The 19,988-nt window shown below is 32.7% G+C and overlaps 1 protein-coding gene across 1 annotated transcript; it reads right to left on the minus strand.

The window, feature by feature from the left end:
- Positions 1–624: 624 nt before the first annotated feature.
- Positions 625–17,991, minus strand: LOC132918150 (mucin-2). Its single transcript, XM_060979265.1, has 2 exons — positions 17,772–17,991; positions 625–6,142 (listed from the first exon to the last, which is right to left on the minus strand). The coding sequence occupies exon 2, from the start codon at positions 6,127–6,129 to the stop codon at positions 1,465–1,467; it is 4,665 nt and encodes a 1,554-aa protein (XP_060835248.1). The 5' UTR covers positions 6,130–6,142; positions 17,772–17,991; the 3' UTR covers positions 625–1,464.
- Positions 17,992–19,988: the final 1,997 nt, after the last annotated feature.

The following is a 19,988-nucleotide window of genomic DNA, read 5'->3' on the forward strand; positions in this document are numbered from 1 at the left end:
TAATAGATAATCGTGGACATTTTAATCGTTTTCTTTTTGTGTCATTTGAAGTGAATATAATATAGAACCTAAACAGTGAATATTATATATATTTTAAATTTGGGTCGTTATGAATTTTTTTCGTTTTTTGTTAGGTTCACTGCCGTTGCCATGTTAACATTACTGGTCACTATGAAGAAATAATTATAATTAATTATAGTTTTGTAATACATAGTGCGATGTCATAAGTTGCTAATGAGACATAATTCGTTACTATGATAAACGCATAAATAATATACCTATAGTTAAAATTATAATTATTTCTCAGCAATTCAAAAGAGATGATGTTCAATGTTCGTGATCTAATTATTCATTTTATATTTTGATCTTAAAACGCCAACACAATATAAATATGATAATATAATATGTATCATCAATTATTTGTAAAGTTTAAATTTTATAACTGATCAATTTCTATTTAAATTTATAATATCTACCTTATTTTGTTACAGGTCAATAAACAAGTTGTGATGTTTATGTTGTAATTTCCTATTTACTGCGTTCATCTGACACAAAAAAATCGTTAATAATTGAGCGAGTATAGGTAGGTACCGAAATAAGATAATGATGTTAAAACTAAAAACATAAAAATCAATACATATTTTTATAGAAAATTAATTTAATCATACATATGTTGTACAGTGTACACAGTAAAAATAATAATAATATAAGAATTACATATAAATTATAAAACTAAGACATTTCTCGAATGAAGAGTTTCTTTTTTCCGATGTTTATTGATTTCAAATAAGATTGTTATGTAGTTACATTCTTACACAATATAAATATAATATTATGCTAAACATTTATGATTATAAAATCAAATTATGTTAACGAAGTTACAATTAAACTCAGCAAACATACAATTTACAATATATTTATAGAAACATAATAAATACATTATGTTATTTTCATGACAAAACAAATGGTTCACTTACCAAATAAATATTTAATAAGTAAAACATGTTTATATACAAATACAAAGTAAAAAATATTAAATAAAATATGTTTAAAGTTGTATGAAATAAGTTTCATAAGTGAAACAGACAAAAACTAGATACATTCAATAGGTTTATATAAATAAATGTTTGTTCAACGCATACACGTAACTAATAAATTATATAAATGTGACTAAAATATAATAATATTTATGCATAAAAATAATATGTACAAAATATTTTTTTTCTAGACGTTGGCACAGATTTATATCCCGTTTGTATCTTTGGTTTTGTGTGGACTCGAGGCGATGTACGAGCAATAATTTATTTATTATTCTGTACACTACTTACTATACTCGATAATTACTGACACCTGCCATAAACAAGCATCGTCGTCTCACGTCTTTTTTTATTATAACCTTAAGATACGCGTGTACATATTACATTATATTTTATATTTATTATATATTTTATATTATTATAATATTCATGGCTCGGACACCAGGTCAGTGATTTGTTTGTTCTTTTTGCTCTTCACGCACCTACCCTTATAGCATATTTCAGTCTCCATAGATACCTTGGTCGTAGTGGATGTTACCGGCGCGAGAGGCAGTTCCGTGACCGCGGCTGCAGTAACGATTGTAGGGTCGGTTGACTCTGTCTCCGCAACTAAGTCAACTGTTGACTCTTCAGCTGTCGCAGATACCGTTACGGTCTCAGCCCGAGGTTCGTCACCACCACCGCTGATGAATTTTGCCAGCATATCGGCCAAGTTCCGCTGGAACGCCTCGTCTTGTTCGTCGTCCGGATATTTGGCCACGGGTGGAGACACTTCTGGAGTCTGGGTGGTTTCGGCCGGACGTTCTTCTTCCGTTGTCGTCACTGCCACTTCTGCGTTATCAGAAACGGTAGTCACTAACAATTGCTTTTGGTTGCTGTCAGTTGTCGCGGACGCCGTTATGGTTGTCGGTGCGATCGTGGTAGTAGTTGTGGTTGTGGATGGTTCTTCCGGGGCGGAAGACGATGAAACTTCGAATTCAGTGGTCGGTTTTGTTACTAATTCATGAATGGCATTTGCTGAAAGGGGACCTAAAGAGTTTTGCGACTCAGCTGTATCCAGGTTGTCTTGCGGCTTCTTCACTCGTACCCTAACCCAATGGCCTCGGCGACCTGGTGTTTTCTTCTCAACGTTCGGGTCGTGGGCTTTCTTGTCGTTACCACTTCCGTGGTAGTGTTTTTCCTTCGAAAAATCCTCGTTCGCTGGTGGTTCCCCACTGCTAAACTTACTGTCTGGACCAGAAGGCGCTTGCGTGTACCTTGTATCTAACTCATAACCATGACTCTGCTGTACGGTTACTGGTTCATTCCAGAATGACGCGGCTTCTTCGATATTCTTCTGTTCATCTTGTTGACTGGTAGGCTGTGCTTCATCTTGGAACTGTTGTTGAACTGGCGCAGCTTCTGTGGTCGACGTGGTTGACGTAGTTGTTGTAGTCGTTGTTGTGGTTGGTCTCCTGCTAGATCTTGATCGCACGAACTCTGATCTACTAGCTTGTGTCGTTCTAGACCTCAAAGGATTTCTCGTAGTTTCGGTAGTTTCAGTAGTTGTAGTCGTTACCGGGCGACGTCTCTTCAGAGGATTATACCTTTGGGTCGAAATTTCTGTTATCTGTTCAGAAACTTCTTCCGAAATGCTCGAAGACTCCGTCGTAGGTCTTTTGGTCGTAGTTAGTCTTTGCCTTGGCCTCAACTTCGTTCGTTCTTTGGGTTTTTCACTGGATTCTATGATATTTTGAGTACTTGGTATTTCTACTGGAACTTGGGTCGATGTTAACAATAATTTATCATAGTACGACAGGCGTTGTCTAAGTTTCGGCGTGTCTGTGGGGGATAATGTCGTTATCGTCAGAGGTTCTTCAGACACGGTTTGTGGAGGACTGGATGCCGACTGAACTTGTTCCGTGGACGACTGTTGTTGATTCAAGAAATTGTTACCTACTTGATACTGAGAAAGTGGTTGTATTTGTTGAAAGTTTTTAAATATTTGTTTTTCAGTTGAGCTAGAAATAAATTGCTGTTGATTTATTTCCGGATTGTTTAGATCGGTTGGCGATTGAGGATTGTTTACAAATTGCTCTGGACTGGTCTGAGAAGGATTGTCTAAAAGTTGTTGTTGATTTTCAAAGAACGGCTGTTGGCTTGGTTGTTGGTTATTGAAAAACTGTTGTTGTTGTTGTTCTTGCTGAGGCCAAGAGCTAAGAGTATCCAAATAGTTCTGTTGATTATGTGGAACTTGTTGATCTGCGAAAAATTGTTGTGATTGTGTGTGATCAGACTGTTGTTGCTGTGTATTGTCAAACTGCTGTTGCTGACTATTATCAAACTGCTGTTGCTGTGTACTTTCAAACTGTTGTTTCTGTGTGTTATCAAATACGGGTGCTGGCGTGGTTTCAAAAACAGTTTGTTGTTGTTCTACTGGTCTTCGTGTAAATTTCTGACGAATAGGCGTCGGTGTACTTTCCAAAAATTGTGGTTTTTCGCTCTCCAAAGTTGAAATTTCTGGCAACTTTTGTAATTCTGCAGGTGTCGTAAATTGATCTTTTTGCCGTTCCGTGATATCATTCAAGGGAGTAGTCGTGCTGAAACTAGTTAATGAACCCCTATGCAATGGTTTTCTTTGTCGGCTTCGTTTCGGTGTAGAAGGTGTGGCATCTGTAATTGGTAGAGCTCTTTCGGTTCCTCGTTGCGTGGTACTCGATACAGATGGTTGTAAAGAGTTCACCTCAGTCGGCAATTGAGACGTGAGTTTAAATGGGTTGATTTCAGTAGAGGAGGAAACAACTGGTGACTTGGAAGAGACAACAACAGATCCTATATGTGGTGGTGGGAATGGAATTTTCGCGTAACCTGGTGGTGGTTTGAAATTAAGTGGAGCGACGAAAAATGGTAAACGATCGATCATTGAATCGATTTTAGTAATGTCGAGTGACGACAAATAAGGCAATGCAAATTTAACGTAACCCCTGGGTGCATCGAGATCGGATGGTCCAACAAACACTTTGGGTGAACGATTACCGATTGTATCTAATACTGGTATAGTTTTTGCATCCTTTAGTATGGTTAATACTTCGTTTATCTTGTTATCCAGCCGTTTTTCCATATAAACAGAAAGTGGTGGTTGATGAGGAGGTGGATATGGTGTCGATGGTGTTTGTACTGCTTTTTCTGTTGGAGTTGGTGAATTAAATGACAGCTGGGGTGTTAATGTTGAAGATTGCGACAATTGAACTTTTGGTTTTGATTTTTGTTTTACTTCTTCAAAATTTGGTACAAATGGTGCTTGTGGTTCTTGTTTAGGTCTCGTGTCCTGGAAATTAGGGACAGTGTTTGGTTGAGTTTCTGGTTTTGGCCTCAATGACTCGAAATTAGGAGTGAATGTTTGTTGCGCTGTTACTTGTTGTGGAATTTCTTGGAAATTTGTAACGAATTGTTGTTGAGGTTCTAATTTTGGCTCTTCAAAGTTGGGAACGAACTGTTGCGGTGGTGGTGGTAATTCTTGGCTTGGCCTATTTTCCTGGAAATTTGAAACGAACTGTTGTTGAGGTTCTAATTTTGGCTCTTCAAAGTTGGGAACAAACTGTTGCGGTAGTGGTTCTTGTCGTGGTCTAGTTGTTTCTTGGAAGTTGGGGATAAATTGTGGTTGAGATTGTAACTTTGGTTCTTGAAACTGTGGTGGTGGTGGTGGTGGTAATTCTTGTCCCGGCCTAGTTTCTTGGAAATTTGGTACAAATTGTTGTTGTGGTTCTAATTTTGGTTTCTCAAATTTGGGAATGAACTGTGGTGGTGGTGGTGATTCTTGTCTCGGTCTTGTTGTTTCTTGAAAATTGGGAACAAATTGTTGTTGAGGTTCTAACTTTGTCGGCGGCAAATCTTGTTTTGGTCTTGTTTCTTGGAAATTAGGTTGGGCACTTTGAGGTCGTGGTTCTTGTCTTGGTCTCGTTTCTTCGAAATTCTGTTGGAAATTTTGAGGTTGTGGTCCCGGTCTTGGACGACTTCCATCAAAGTTTGAAACGAAATTCTGGGCAGACTCTTGTCTAGATTCCTCTAGATTGGGTGTAAAGGTTTGTTGTCCTTGTGGTTTTGTTTCTTTTGGTTTATCTTCAAATGATGGCTTTTGGAATCTATTATCGTGAAATTGAAAAAAGTTGGAAGGTGGGTTTCTTGCGTCTTCAAGAAACTGAAATGATTGTGGACTGACTGGCTGTTCGTTTTGAGGCAAAAACTCTGGACGTTGTTCCTTCAGTTGATTTGAGAAACTTGGTTTACTTTGTTCAAACAATTGCGATGGTGGTGGGAAACGGCCAGTGTTCTGTTCAAATGACGGCGGTGGTGGTGGTGGTGCAAAACGATTGGGTTCTTGTTCAAATTGTTGAAGAAGTGGGAACTGTGGTTCAAACGGTTGCGGTGGTCTTTGGAATTTAAGTTTACCAGTCTCGAACGGTGATTGCGTCTTCGCGTCAATCTGTGACTGTTGCGGTATTGGCCTATCAGCTTGCAACCTAGGTTTTTGCCTCTGCAGTGCTTCGATGGGAACGTATACAAGTTGCACCGACCCTTTGTTTTGTTGTTGGATGAACGGTGACTCGGGGAACGTCACTTTGTTTTCCTTTGGTGCAGGCTGAACTTGCGGTTGGGGTATGAACGTGAACTGTGGCTGGAAATTGGGTAGTCCTTGAAATCTACCCGAGAATGGGTTCTGTTGGCCAAAAAATGGTACCGGGAAGTGCACGGGTTGTGGTATTTTTGGTGCTTGTTGTTGACCGAAGAATTGAGCCGACGTTGCCGCTGGTGTAGTGATTTCGTACGGTTCGCCAGTCGGAGCCCGGTTAAAATTGTTTTGTTTGGAATTAAAATTAAATGCACGCCCGGATGGAACGGCCGGTGGATTTAATAGACGTCCGACTTCATCAACACCGCCTGCTTCATCACTGGATTCCAGATTCTTTTGACACGACGGGCATGATGCGGTTATAGGTACCCAATCATCAACACGTTTTGCGGCAGTCTCAGGTCGACTCCATTTTTCTTGTGGTCGTACTGGTTCACTCAGCAAGGCCGTGCAGAGAAGCACGACCAATCTCCACCCTTTCATGGTTTATTGGGACCTGTAAAAAAAATTAAATTAGCTTATTTGGTTTTATGAAAATCATTTTATTAAATTCGTCATACAATTTATTTGAAATATTGATTAAATAATGAACATTTTAATATATAACTACATTTAAATAATCTGTAAATAAATAAAAAATTTCAACGAATACGAAAATATCTCTAGTTGTATAATATACATTTTATAAATTACGTACATTCTAATAATTTTTTAACTTCTTTTTCTTTAAACAAGCAATAATTTAAATAATATAGAACAAATAAAAAAATATTAATGGATTATGGTTTTATCATGTAGATTGATAACACTATTGATCACTTAGCTATCCATTACGCCACGGTTGTTGAGTAACAAAATATATACTTAATGCTGGTATATCACCTGAAACTGATCGTGCAGACATTTTATAATATGATAATTGACACACCGGAACTATTTGGATTGTACTAATATCTATATCAGGTCACATTCAAATTAAATTATAAGTAAATTGTCCGAAACTTCGAGTATAATATAAACATTTTTACTCAGTTCTAGAAGGACGCCGTCAAAGTCATTTCTACACACATACCTCGAATCAATGTTTGCGTTATAAGCTACGCGGTATGCGACGTTCAACACTTCGTAACAAAAACAAAATCAGCACGCTGTTTACAACGATATTATTTTTTATTTGTGACATAACATAGTTGAAAAATTGATTAATTTTTTTTTTTTTTAGGTGAAAAGTAAAAAAAAAACAATCTCATTTTATAACATAAATCTGTACGTTTAATCATGCGTACAATAAATAGCGTACCTGCTATATATAACTATATAAGTAGTGTAATAATTAATTTCACGGAGGATGTACTTATTATAGTTGTATCATAAAACAGTAATAGCTGCAGTATACGATTGTCATGCAAACAAAATTGAGGAAATGCAACAAAAATCTTAAAGTTTTTATCTTACTTAGATTGTATACATTAGGTATACCAATATAAACGTTTATTAGATTTTAATTACCTATCTGGAAAAACATTCAACTGTACAATATGTATCTTGTACTTGTATAGTTGTGTGATGTTTCTAATCTGTTATACGTAGAGAATAAGTGTCAATCAGTTGGTTATTATCAAAGTTGGGAAAAGTTAACCAATTTTTGTATAACTAGTAAAAATTAAGCTATTAAATAAAATAAATTAGTCCAGTTAAATAAAAATGTATTTAAAAATAAATATTAATTTGAGTAACTAAGTTAATTAGTACATTTTCAAGAAAATAATAACATAAGTTCTGCAGTTAAAAGTTACTTCATCTATTATTCACACTCATATATTATTATGTTTTAAACTCTATACAAATGAAAAAATATGTTTTATTCTTAGGCTTAGTTAGGATAATAAATTAATAACAAACACAACTGCCACTTTAATGTTCAAGTATTTTATTTTTTTAAATCGTAATTAATTCATAATTTATAATAATATTATCTAGAAATACATTCAACTGTACACTAGGTATACTTGTATGACATTTCTAATTCGTTATAATTACAAAATAAGTGTCAGTCTATCGGTGATTAATTATTATATTGTAAGACAAACGTATATTGAACACGTATATAGTCAACACCTAATTACGAAGTACCTAACGTCCTAACTCCTAACCCATGGTAGTCACTATCTGGTTCTTATGCCTACATACCCGAGCAATGGTAACTTGTAATAGTAATTTTAACTTATTAAACGCGAACAGAATTTTATAATAAATTAATGAAAATAAAAGTATTTCATACATACACGTAAATTACTACATTATGCTTGATTTCGTACATTATTTTTATACAACAGTTAAATACCTACATCGTTTATTGACTAGCGAATCGCGATGGTCGATAAGAACTGATAACTATAATAACATTAATGTTGTGCTTTTTATTTGTTTGATTACGTATGCCCGTCCCAGTACAGAAAATGTCAGAAATACCAGTTTTTGACATTGGATCTCACCAATACATTCTTTTGACATTAAAAAGCAATGTACAATAATGATTATGTCTGACCTCTGTGTACACGTTTTTCTCGTTATTTGTTTTTCCACTTGAATTATATAATTATTTACTTGAGTAGGCACACCACGCGTTTATGGAATAAAACTACGATGGTACTAAAAATGGCCGTAGGGCGTAGGCGAAGAACAATAACACGCAAACATTTACGTCCAAACTGGTAGTTATTTACTGCAGTTTGAAAATCTCGATTACTATTTTTCCGTTCAACCGCTTCTTATAATCATCTTGTTTTTGTCGACCGATTATTTTCATATTAATCATTAGTAATTACCTAATACTTAGCTTAATGGAAAAATTCAATAACTCGTTGGTGCGACCGTAGCAGTTATCCAGTAAAAAAATAAATCTATTACTATAGTATCTTATGTATAGATATTATATGTATAAAGAGAGAGAGAAAAAGAGAGAAACGAATTATTACTGTAGACTAACGAACGTTTATTGGTTAGTTTGGATATTAAATTTATAATAATATATAAATGACAATAACAATTAAATTGCACATTTTCAAAGACGAAGTAAACATAAAAATGCAATAATCACTAAAGTAGTACCTATACCTACCCATATAATATATTATTATTATATCAAAATGGTTCTTATTTAATTATTTTTTCTTCTTTTAGTGATTATTCAGATGTTTTGCATTTAACGAGCGTTGATTTTATAATTGGTACGAATACTGGAAATGATTGGAAACGTTAAAAACTTGGAACGAAAAGAGAAATAAAAATGAAACCATTATATTATTATATTATAAATTATAGTCTTAAACAAAAGTATGTATAGCGGGCACATGAATATTGTGCCGCTCTACATGTGCGCTCAAGTTGCAAAGACGATAATATGCAGGTAGGCAATTATACATCGTTTTTAATTGTTATTAAACGCAGTTTTTTACGTTTTCAAAGTCAACAAACCGTATAGGTATACCACCGTCAGACGGTTCCCAGTTTTACTATACCGGCGACAGCCACGCACTTGACCACGCGCGTCTGCCAGGCGAAATCAGCATTATAGCATTATAATATTTTTACAGTCGGTATGTGTCGTAGGTATTATAGAAAGTGAACTTGTTGCAGTTACGCCGGCGACGAGGGACGAGACGATATTTTAATTAAAATAATATATGCCGTACAACAATAATATAACGGTTGTAGAACGCACACGCGATACGTGATCGGCTGCAGCTGCTTCCTGTACGGCCAGCTATTATAGCAGCATCGAGTTTTGCTGACGAAAAAAAATTCGATTCGCGCGATTCGTTTACGACCGACCGGTCAAACGACGATATTCACCGTGATACGGAGGAGAATGCGAACGAAAACGAAAGCGGTCCGTAGAACGGAATTCGAATAGTAATAATAATAATAATAATAATATAGTTAGTAATGCGATCGCGCCTAACGCGTGTAGGTAGAGGCGTAGGTATATTGCGCAATCGATGATAGTTCCCGGATTTTGATCTGCGCCAGGTAAAACCGAAACATTAACGGCTCCATCGTATAATTTCTTTTTTTGAAATCCGATCGCTGTGTAGAGTGGCTTTAACGCGCACACAACTCTGAAATAACGTCGCTACATCGACTATATTCATGACAATATTAAATAATAATCATTATCATCATCAAAATTGTGTTGGACTTGAAACGATTGTTTTCGACAGTTTGTTTTCATGTAATATGCTTTAATGTCATTAATAATTATGGGAGAAAATCGGTTGGTCGAGTATAAGGTATAGACGGTATAGGTAATAATTTGTGTGTCCATTATTAGTGAACGTTAAGTAGGAATGTTGTTTAAAAATCGGCATGTTAACTTTTGATAGTTATTATAATATTCGTTAAACGATTTCGAAACAATCGCGTATCAATTACGAAGTCATTAAAGAGTTTTGAATCGTGAAAGAATTTACGATTTAATATAAATTATAATATCATAAACTTATCACAACTATAATTTGGTTTGGAATGTTTTAACGATAAAATAATATTATATAAATTGCATATGTATAAGTTATAGTATAAATATTTGTACTCAATGATTAAATTACATATTTAACGAAACGTAACAGTGAAATCTTTCGAGTAGGTACTCGAAAAAGAACGGTTTGTTCTTTGGAACGCGGACACGATGTAAGTGCGTGGAAAGGAGTGTATCTGTTGTACGAATAGGTAGGTATAGTGTCTCGGGTTTCGCGTTTTAAACTTTCTGACTTTAACGCCAGATTTCGACGGTTTGAATTCAATGGGCAATTTATAATACGTGTATATTTTATTCGTCGCATGATGAAAGTTTGCTTCTATATACGCATCGTTAACCACAAAAGAAATCGAAACCAAATATTCAGGAAAACTAAAAATAACAAACATATCGTCTTACGATTACTGTATATAATATACTTGAATATAAAACTTGAACACACACTAAAACAAGTATGTTCTTTATTGGTCCAGCGTGTATACCTACAATAGCTAGTACAATGCAATGTTTATGTTCATATATAACGTTATAAATATGTTTTTTCGATATTTAAAAAACGTTTACAAAATCTTTGATCTTATTCGTTTCGGTTTTCACTAGACGGCAAAAAACCATTACAATAGTGTACGTATCTACTAAACAACAAATGGTCGAAATGCGCTTATAATGTAGGTATACTATACTCACTGCATTGAATATTTAAAACAGAAATTAGACCACGCGTTACTGTGTAAGCTTTGAATACACTTTGAATTTAAGAAAATGATTTAATGCATAAGTCGAAATGCGATGACTATAATATGATTATATCACACATGCGTCTACACACAGGAAAACTAATTTATCCCAACAGAATATTCTCATTCGAACGGCGGCGTCATTGTGCACCCATCGAGTGACAAATCACACTCATAATTTAGTGACACATAATTTGTATAATATAATATTATATAACGTACCTACTATTCACGAGAAATTATATGGAAAATAAAATAATAGGAACGGCCTGCTGTAGCCACTCCGTCGCGGGTACACTGATGTGATTTCGCCTCCGCTCAAATGACTTAACGAAAACATAGACTCTATATATAAATCCACGTATTTATTCAGGAACAGATTTTTTTTTAAACACTATTTCCGGGACCAATATACCTTAATATGCTATCTCGTTGACTCGAACAAATTAATTATTTATTTTCGTTCTAAATAATTAATTAATTAGTATGCAATACACATGACCGCGTGATTATTGCATTATGAACTGCGATATTAGCAATAATAATATTACCATTAAATGATGAGTCATTTTGTTTGAACATTTTACGAATACATAGCATATTATTTGTTTTAATTCATTAATTGCAAACATTTTAAACGTATTTATGAAACAAATGTAAGTATAAGTTATTATTGTTGTTCACAAATAATATCGTTTTAGATATCGTTAGATATACTATCTATTAAAAGTGATATATTTCTTCACCGAAATCTATGAAGTCTTTAGAACAACTATTATTTTGTTTATTGTGTATAAAATAAGCAATTCGATGATATTATTATTTCGAATGTTAATTCTTAATTGAAAACAAAATAATGATATAATGTTTTCTCGGACCTCGATATATTCTGACGACAGATGATATTATTGATAGATGATATAGGTATTCCTACAGTTTATTTTTTTTTTCACTAAAGAAATTTCTCGTCTACAATTCTACATGATCATGACAAAACCGATGAATAGAAATATTACTTTTATTTTTCCCGACAAATCCTCGTTTATCACTTTATCAATTTTTGACATATCTCGCAGACGTTATAAAAGTATAGCTATATATACACGAAAAAAATAATAATCATTTCCGTCCAAATAGAATAGACGCGCGCTCGCGCACACCCGCTTTCATTATTATTGCTACTGCAGCAGCAGCAGCAGCAACAGCAACTATATCTATCCCGACGCAATGACTGGCCGTCCTCTAGAAATCTCGCCGACCTTCAAGTCAAAGCGAAAGTTTTCCATTTTCACGTTGACAAACGACGATAATGTATTTGTTTTCAATTAGGTGTTCGGTTATTGCCGTGGTTTTTGGATATTATGTGCAGCGTATATAATAATATAATGATACAGGCATATCATCTCAATATAATTTTACACTCGAATTCAAATTTATAGATACGTATCTATTGATCATCATCGTACATATCATTGTCACGGACGACGTGAGTTTGGTGAAATTACTAGTATACGAACGGTGAAGCTCAAAAATCGATAGCTGGTGCTGCAGAGGGTTGATATCGTGGTTTATAAGTATATATAGTATAACAATATGTATTTATGGCGTCTTCGATGTACCTATCTACCTATATAATATATGGTGAAAGCTGAGTGCGTTGAACCTGCAGCAGCATTTTTACCTTCGTCTGATGAGAACGATAATGAATAACTTGATGTTAATTCATGTAATAAAATATGTTACGGAATGCTCATGATTGTTTTTCTGACTATATGATCGCACATCAGGAATTAGTGTCACGATGACGAAAGGCGGTGACGATTATTCAGCGGCCGGGACATGACAAAACTATTGAGTGTTAATTTTTTGTTCAAGTTTGTTTTGATGGCCATCGAAACTCATTCAATACTGAGTAAATGGGTGTGCACTACGAAATCGATATGACTTGTTGATGCTACGTTCATAATACGAAACGACTAAATTGGTTTTTCGAATTTTTAGCCCATTCAATATTCTTCAATAACTAATACATAAATTATTCAAAAACACCACTATTATTCTTAGTATTGTAAGTATGAGATGATGTAGTGACAATATTATCAAATATTACGTTGAAAATCGATAAGTTAATCGAAAGTTTCAGTATAAAATCACAAATCGAATAAAATGTTATACGTATCTTTTTGTATAACACGCGTGCTTGAATCGAAATATTTCCGATCAAATTTAATTTATGATTATTAAAAAATAAATATTAAATAATGAAACCATGTCTATATGCGCAAGTCCGTCCAAGTCTAAAAACCTATCAGATATTTGTAATAGAAAATAAACATATCCGAACCCACGACAATTAGTGACGTGCGGTAGTATGCTGACAAAGACTATTTGTTTTTTTTATTTATGAATTATATTTTCAATGATATGAATGCAGTACAAATAATGTGCCGTTAGTTGGTGTACAAAAATCGAAATGAATTAATGATCCACAACGAATTCTCAGGGAAAAATGTATCATGCGCGAGTTCGCAACTCTACTAGTACCTATATATAATATACTTATATTAAAATATAATAAACTATAAATCTACTTTTTTTGTTGAACCGCCATGAAAAAAAATGTATGAAATAAATCTAATGGAACAAATTAATTTTGAGTACAGTAGTAATAATAAAATAGCTTATTCAATTTAATTACGGTTCATATACATAGTAAATTATAGTATAATGTATAATATATTATTTGACCTTTAGACATATTTTACACTTTACAGTCGATTTTATTCTTATACAATTTTAAAAATTTTAGTACACGTTTAATACTTGGCGTTTTGCAAGGTATAAATTAAAAATAATATTTTTTATTTTTTATTATATTATATCATGCGTGTACATATTGCGTGTTTTGTAAACTTATTTGATTAAATATAACAGTATATCTAAATATAGTTTAATACAAAATCAATATTTATATTTGTGTTTTAAACAAATATACGTAGGTAAACATCGATATTACACAGTTATTATACTGGAGTAATTCATAAATGCCTACAAGTATGTAATACTGCAAGTGATCATATGCAAATATTTCCATTAAAAATATTTAAAAACGTCAAAATATTTATTATTTTAAAATAAATCATTAGTAAATTAACTCATGAACATAATATTATTCATACACGCGTTAGCAATATACTTTATAATAAGAATCGTGATTGATAAAAATATTGCTTTTTAGTATATAAATAAAAAGTCAAGCATAGATCTGGAGTCTAGACATGCACGTGTCGAATCGAATAAAATGTAACATATATATATATATATATATATATTATATACATAATAATGTCTCACAATATATTGACTGATTGATAAAATTACGAAAATTTGTTCGATCAAGCTGAAGTCGATACATTATACAATCAATTATAGCTATAGGTAATATAAGTATATAGGTATAATAAGAATAATAGTATTGTACATAATATGTATAAAATGTTATTTCAAATTTAGTTCGAAGTAATTTTTTTATTTTTAATCATAATTGTAAATCGCCAATTCACATATTTTCGACACAATATAATATATTGTAATCAATTAAAATTCCAAAAAAGGTAGCTGTATTATATGAACATTGAACATGTATTTATACTATAGTATACGCCAATTTATAATTCTGGTTATTTAATATTTCGTTGTGTAAATATATAAAATATAATAATTGGAATATTCAAGAGACGACAAAATTAATCGAAAACGATTTAAAGCTATTTATTCGACAGGCGAACAAGATACGATCGACATAAAAAAACTCTATTATAAATAATAATAAAAATAATAATAATAAATGGGACCTATAATATAACACGATGGCGCCGGAACTTACGAACTGCGTGAAAGCAATAATGTTATTGACAAATGAAAATTTTCGATTAAAATACGCATCAAAGCGTTAATAAAAAATTGGAATTATGATTTCATATCCGTCACTGGGCTCACCGATTATGAAATGATAAAGAAAATACATCATCTGCCGATTGAGTGATCGTATACGACTTGCGCAACATGCGAAGACTTCGCGAATTTTTGTTTCCTTTTAAATGTCATTCGTCACGGTCCTATCCGGCTATCCCGTCCAGCGTACTGCGTTTATATACATAATATATAGGTATACCTACAGCTTATGATTTTATTACAAAAACTACATGTACCTACCTATACCTACCTACGCGATATCAAAACACAATGTAAAAAACGTAGGTACATATGGATATGGTTATGTAAAGAAAAAAAATGTAATCCTGTCCCGCTGTGTGACCAAAACGTCAAAAACGGAAAAGGAATAAGAGAACACACGCATTGCAACAATGACCATAACGACGACGTGATATATCGCATAATCGTGAATATACTTATTATTTCACACGTTAATTATACTTATATACATATATATATCTATATTATGTCCACTGATTATTGTTATATCATAACCATCGTTTTTAACGTCAAAGACGATAACTATACGTAATCAAATTCTTTGAATACTATGAGTCGTAGACCGTAGTATATTATTTTTAAATAATGTGCACATAGAGAGTAACAATAATAAATTGCTATTATTTGTTCAATCTCGACTAGAGATTTTAACGCCCGCTTCGTTCTTAAAAATTATTTAGCTGTAGTTGTTTTCGAATTAGTTCATTGCTACGAGTTTTTGCATATATAGAGATATTTTATATTTATTAATGCGTTCTGCGAAAGGTCATGTGAATTTTTCTAATGCTTATATTATAAACTATAAGCTTCTGCATATTTAAGTATTAAATAAAACTACAATGAAAAACTATTTCGCACGTTTTTAGGATTAAAGGCTGCACCCGGGTCAAGGTATAAGCGTGTTAAAAATAATAGTGACAAAACCACTGGGTCGTATAAAAAATTAAATATAATAAAACATAACTGTTAATTCACGTAACAAAAAATGCGAGTTTAAACGAAATCAAACGTTAAGTGCTCATAAAATATTCTAAATTGTAAAAGATGTATAAAGAACATTACACAATAAAAGAAACCATACTTATAAAAATGTAACTTAAAAAATTGTTACATGTGCATTTAACTCAATACAATAGTTTTATAAATAGAAAAATATTATATGTATACCTATATTTAAGGGTATACTTTCAAATCCAAGCAATATTTAAGTTTATGTTATTTTTTTTGTGCAATAGTTTGTTAGAGCTACTTTGAGTTTTATTTTTAAGTAAATTTTTAATAAAATGTTTTAAATCTGTTATACAATAACATAAACATTTTCAAATATTTTAAATACTTAAAAATGCAGAATTAATAAAAATACATCTCAGACAAAATCGAAATCCCCGCGCATTAACATAAGTATAATAATATTTATAATATACCCGTAGTATTGCTTTATAACCGAAATAATAAAATAAAATATTTCATTTGAGACACATTTTGAATGAGACAGGATATAAACTATATATAGGTACCTACCACTCAGGGCGTAGGTACAGAGTACAATTTAATATAGCGAATGTATATATTATATACATTATGTACGCTATATAGGTATATAATCTGTTTGTCCTATAAACACCTCTTGTGTTGTACAAAATATACCTGTTCCTCTCTATATATATATTTAATTTTGAGGGTTGTAAGGGATTGTAACAGTTGATTGTCAAAACATGAAATATCATATATAGGTACGTAGAATTATATATAAGTATATATTATACTATACAGTGAATACACAACTACACGTATACCTTTTTTCTCGCTATATAATAACAGAATCTCGGTTGTAGCAGAGAAAATAAGTCGTCGGGGATCACTACAATTGTTAACAGGTGGTGGATGCATTATATAGATTAATATTTAATCCGGTCTGTAAGCGTTTCTATTATCATATAACTTCTGAACCAGACTACTATAACATATATCTATACATAAAAACATACGATGAGAAAATAACAAAAATGTCGTTTCTTGTACGAGTGACCAACTTAAAACACGTTCATATGGACATTTAAAATAACTGAGAAATGTTTACTATAGTAATGGGACATGATCGTAGATTTGTCGCCTCGCTTCCATGAAAAAAAAGTCAAGAAAAGTGCAGTATTCCCCGAGGCTTTATACTACTGCATTTCAACTTTCAGAGTAAAGTTTTACTAGTGACTATACATTTTTAAATATATGTGCATCAGTATATAATAGTTATATAGAATTAAATAATATGCACCCTCTTCAAATAATATTTTATTACATAAAAATAGATATTAAGTATTTAAGTAAGGTAATTCTTTTATCATATAACAGAAATTTGTATAAATGTTTTTAAATAAAATTATAATTTTAACTATTTTCATCACTATGATTAACTTGATTAGCTTTTTTAATTTTATCACAACTATGACAAAATACACTTTTAGTTTCATATTCCGTAGAAAAATAATTTTTTTTGAGAATTTTGTGAATAAATATTGAATATCAAAATACTATAGTTAATTAGTTTATAAGTAATTTTTTAAGTCTATAAATCTACAGTATGATTACTATGATTTATAGTATAATTTTTTTTTAAACTTTAAATTGGTAGATGATCAATGTAAAAAAAAAGATATTTTTAAATACGTATGAATTTATTGAGAAAATTATAATTTTATGATCACGCGATATTATTTGTACAAACTACAAACTATACTATACATTGGTAATTATTTGTGATCTCACACGTTGTATATTATACAGCTACAGCGATACGTTTCGATATATTATTATACAATATGTGTTAAAAATATAATCAAATCACAAATACTCACGGAATACACTCGGGGAGGGCGTCGATGCTCGTCCGGCGTATGTCTACACGGGCGCGTACGCTAAAAACGATAGTTGTGATGCCGTTGTTTTTCAAAATGTTTACCCGACGGGTGACCGACGACGAACAACTCGAACGGCGGAAGTACGCGAGCGTATTGAGACGATTGCGCGCGGAATGACCGTCGCGGGACACCGGAGAACGCGTTTTGGAAGTGCTTGGCGGCAGTGGCGTCGGTGGTCGCGTCGCCAGTCGGTAGAGCGGCGGGAAGAACGGCCACCGGTGGGGTGGTGAGAGGTCCGCTCGGTGGTCGGCCGCCGAAAGGAAAAGTGAAGAGACTCGGCGGCGGCGGCGGCGGCGGCGGCGGGTGTGAGCGCGCGTGTCGTTGGCATTGGTGGCACCAAGGTCGTGGCGTCGACGGCAGTAAACAACACGTTTTCCACCTGCCATAAGGTATGGTAAAAAACCAGCCCTTTTTTCATAAAACAATATTTTAATACGTTTTTTTTTTTATTTTACTCGACAACGCTGCCACCACTGCCATCTCAGGAATTCCCGACCAAGACTATTTAAATATAGAGTTGTTGTGGTTGTTGTTGTATATATAAAAGTTAAAATCTGGATGGATTAATTGGTGTTGATGTGTACACCTTAAGAGTTAAAAACGTTTCAGTGTGCTATAAATATCAATGACATCATATAATGGATTAATAAGTTAAAAATATATATCAAATAAATAAATTCAAAATAAACAACATATTATATTATTATGTACGCGTAATGATATATATTTATATAGTTATTAGTTTATAAATATATGTAAATATAAACAGAAGATATATTTTAAAAGTACCTTATTATGGCATTTTTTAAAACAATTATTATGTTACATTAAAAGTTTTTACGTATTTAAATTACATTTCTCCAAGTATTTAAATTTTAATAGCAGTTTGTTCCAAGTTAAAATTACAAAAAAAAAAATTACAGGTATTAATTTAATATAATATTTGTCGACCGATCTCACTCAATAGTGATTTATTATTTTATTAATTTTAACAATGTCCTAAAACACAAAAAAATAGTCTAAAAACTCAAAAACGTCAAAATATCCATAAAAAATCCTGCTAATTAAAAATTGTTTAAATCAAAATTGGACTCATACAAGTCAACTACACTTGGTATTTCCTATTACCCAACTCCGAATTCATGTTCCATATTGTCCGCTCAAATAAAACCTGTGCTGTGTCTATGGCGTCCTCTTCACTAAATTATGTAATGATGTCTTACCGTAATTCTTTACCATTTAAAATTTATTACGATTTATTATTGTCATAGAATACGCATTGTCATTCACGATAACATTTTTGGCAAGCTCTTCACTCTTCAGTGACGATGGTTTGAATATTTTTCATTCTCTATCACTCCGTCCTCCTCCCCACCCCACCCTATTATATAGGTACTCGCGTCCCCCGCAAAGTTATGTCGCACACGCTATCGTGCAGCGTGGCGATAACATAATTATTATATAGAGTCGATTAAATATAATAATAATATTACGAATAAAAATCAATACACACAGTACACTTGATTCGGCTGTACGACGAAGATGGTGATAACAGTATTATATTATTATAATGTCACGACGGGCGCGACGTCCGCGATTGTCCCGCCTTCGAAAATACACGATACTCGCGTGGGTCGTTTAATTATCGTGGGCAGGTGTATTATATTGTATTATAGCACGGATCTATAATACGTCGTACTTCGATCGGCGGATTATTCGGTTACGCCTAATATTATAATATAACATAAAATCACTATAAGTATTGTATTTCGCGTTAAAATCGATATTTTATTTTAATCACATTTTTATTGAAATTTCACTTTTTTTGCATCAGTCAATTTTGTTTTTTTTGGTCACTGCACGTAACATTAAATATATATTATTATTATTATTCATAACGCCATCGTAATTCATTGTTTTTTATTTATTATGAGCGAACTAATAAGAAACGTATAATATTAATCGTATTATAATGTTACAACAGTTTTTCCCTGTAGACACTTTTTCGGAGAAAAATATTGATTTTTGGCTTTTGCAGACATTTTTTTTTTGTAATCACTCCCAAGTATTAAATTTTAGCAGATTTATAATATGTAGCAAGTGCTCAACATCCGTTCGTTTTTCAGCTTTTTTTTTACTATACTTAACACATCA

The sequence above is a fragment of the Rhopalosiphum padi genome, chromosome 1 (genome assembly GCF_020882245.1).
Source record: "Rhopalosiphum padi isolate XX-2018 chromosome 1, ASM2088224v1, whole genome shotgun sequence".
NCBI classification, from domain to species: Eukaryota; Metazoa; Arthropoda; class Insecta; order Hemiptera; family Aphididae; genus Rhopalosiphum; species Rhopalosiphum padi.

What these genes read in the sequence shown, in the direction of transcription:
- LOC132918150 (XM_060979265.1), bottom strand. Translation starts at nt 6,129, where the DNA reads ATGAAAGGGTGGAGATTGGTCGTGCTTCTCTGCACGGCCTTGCTGAGT.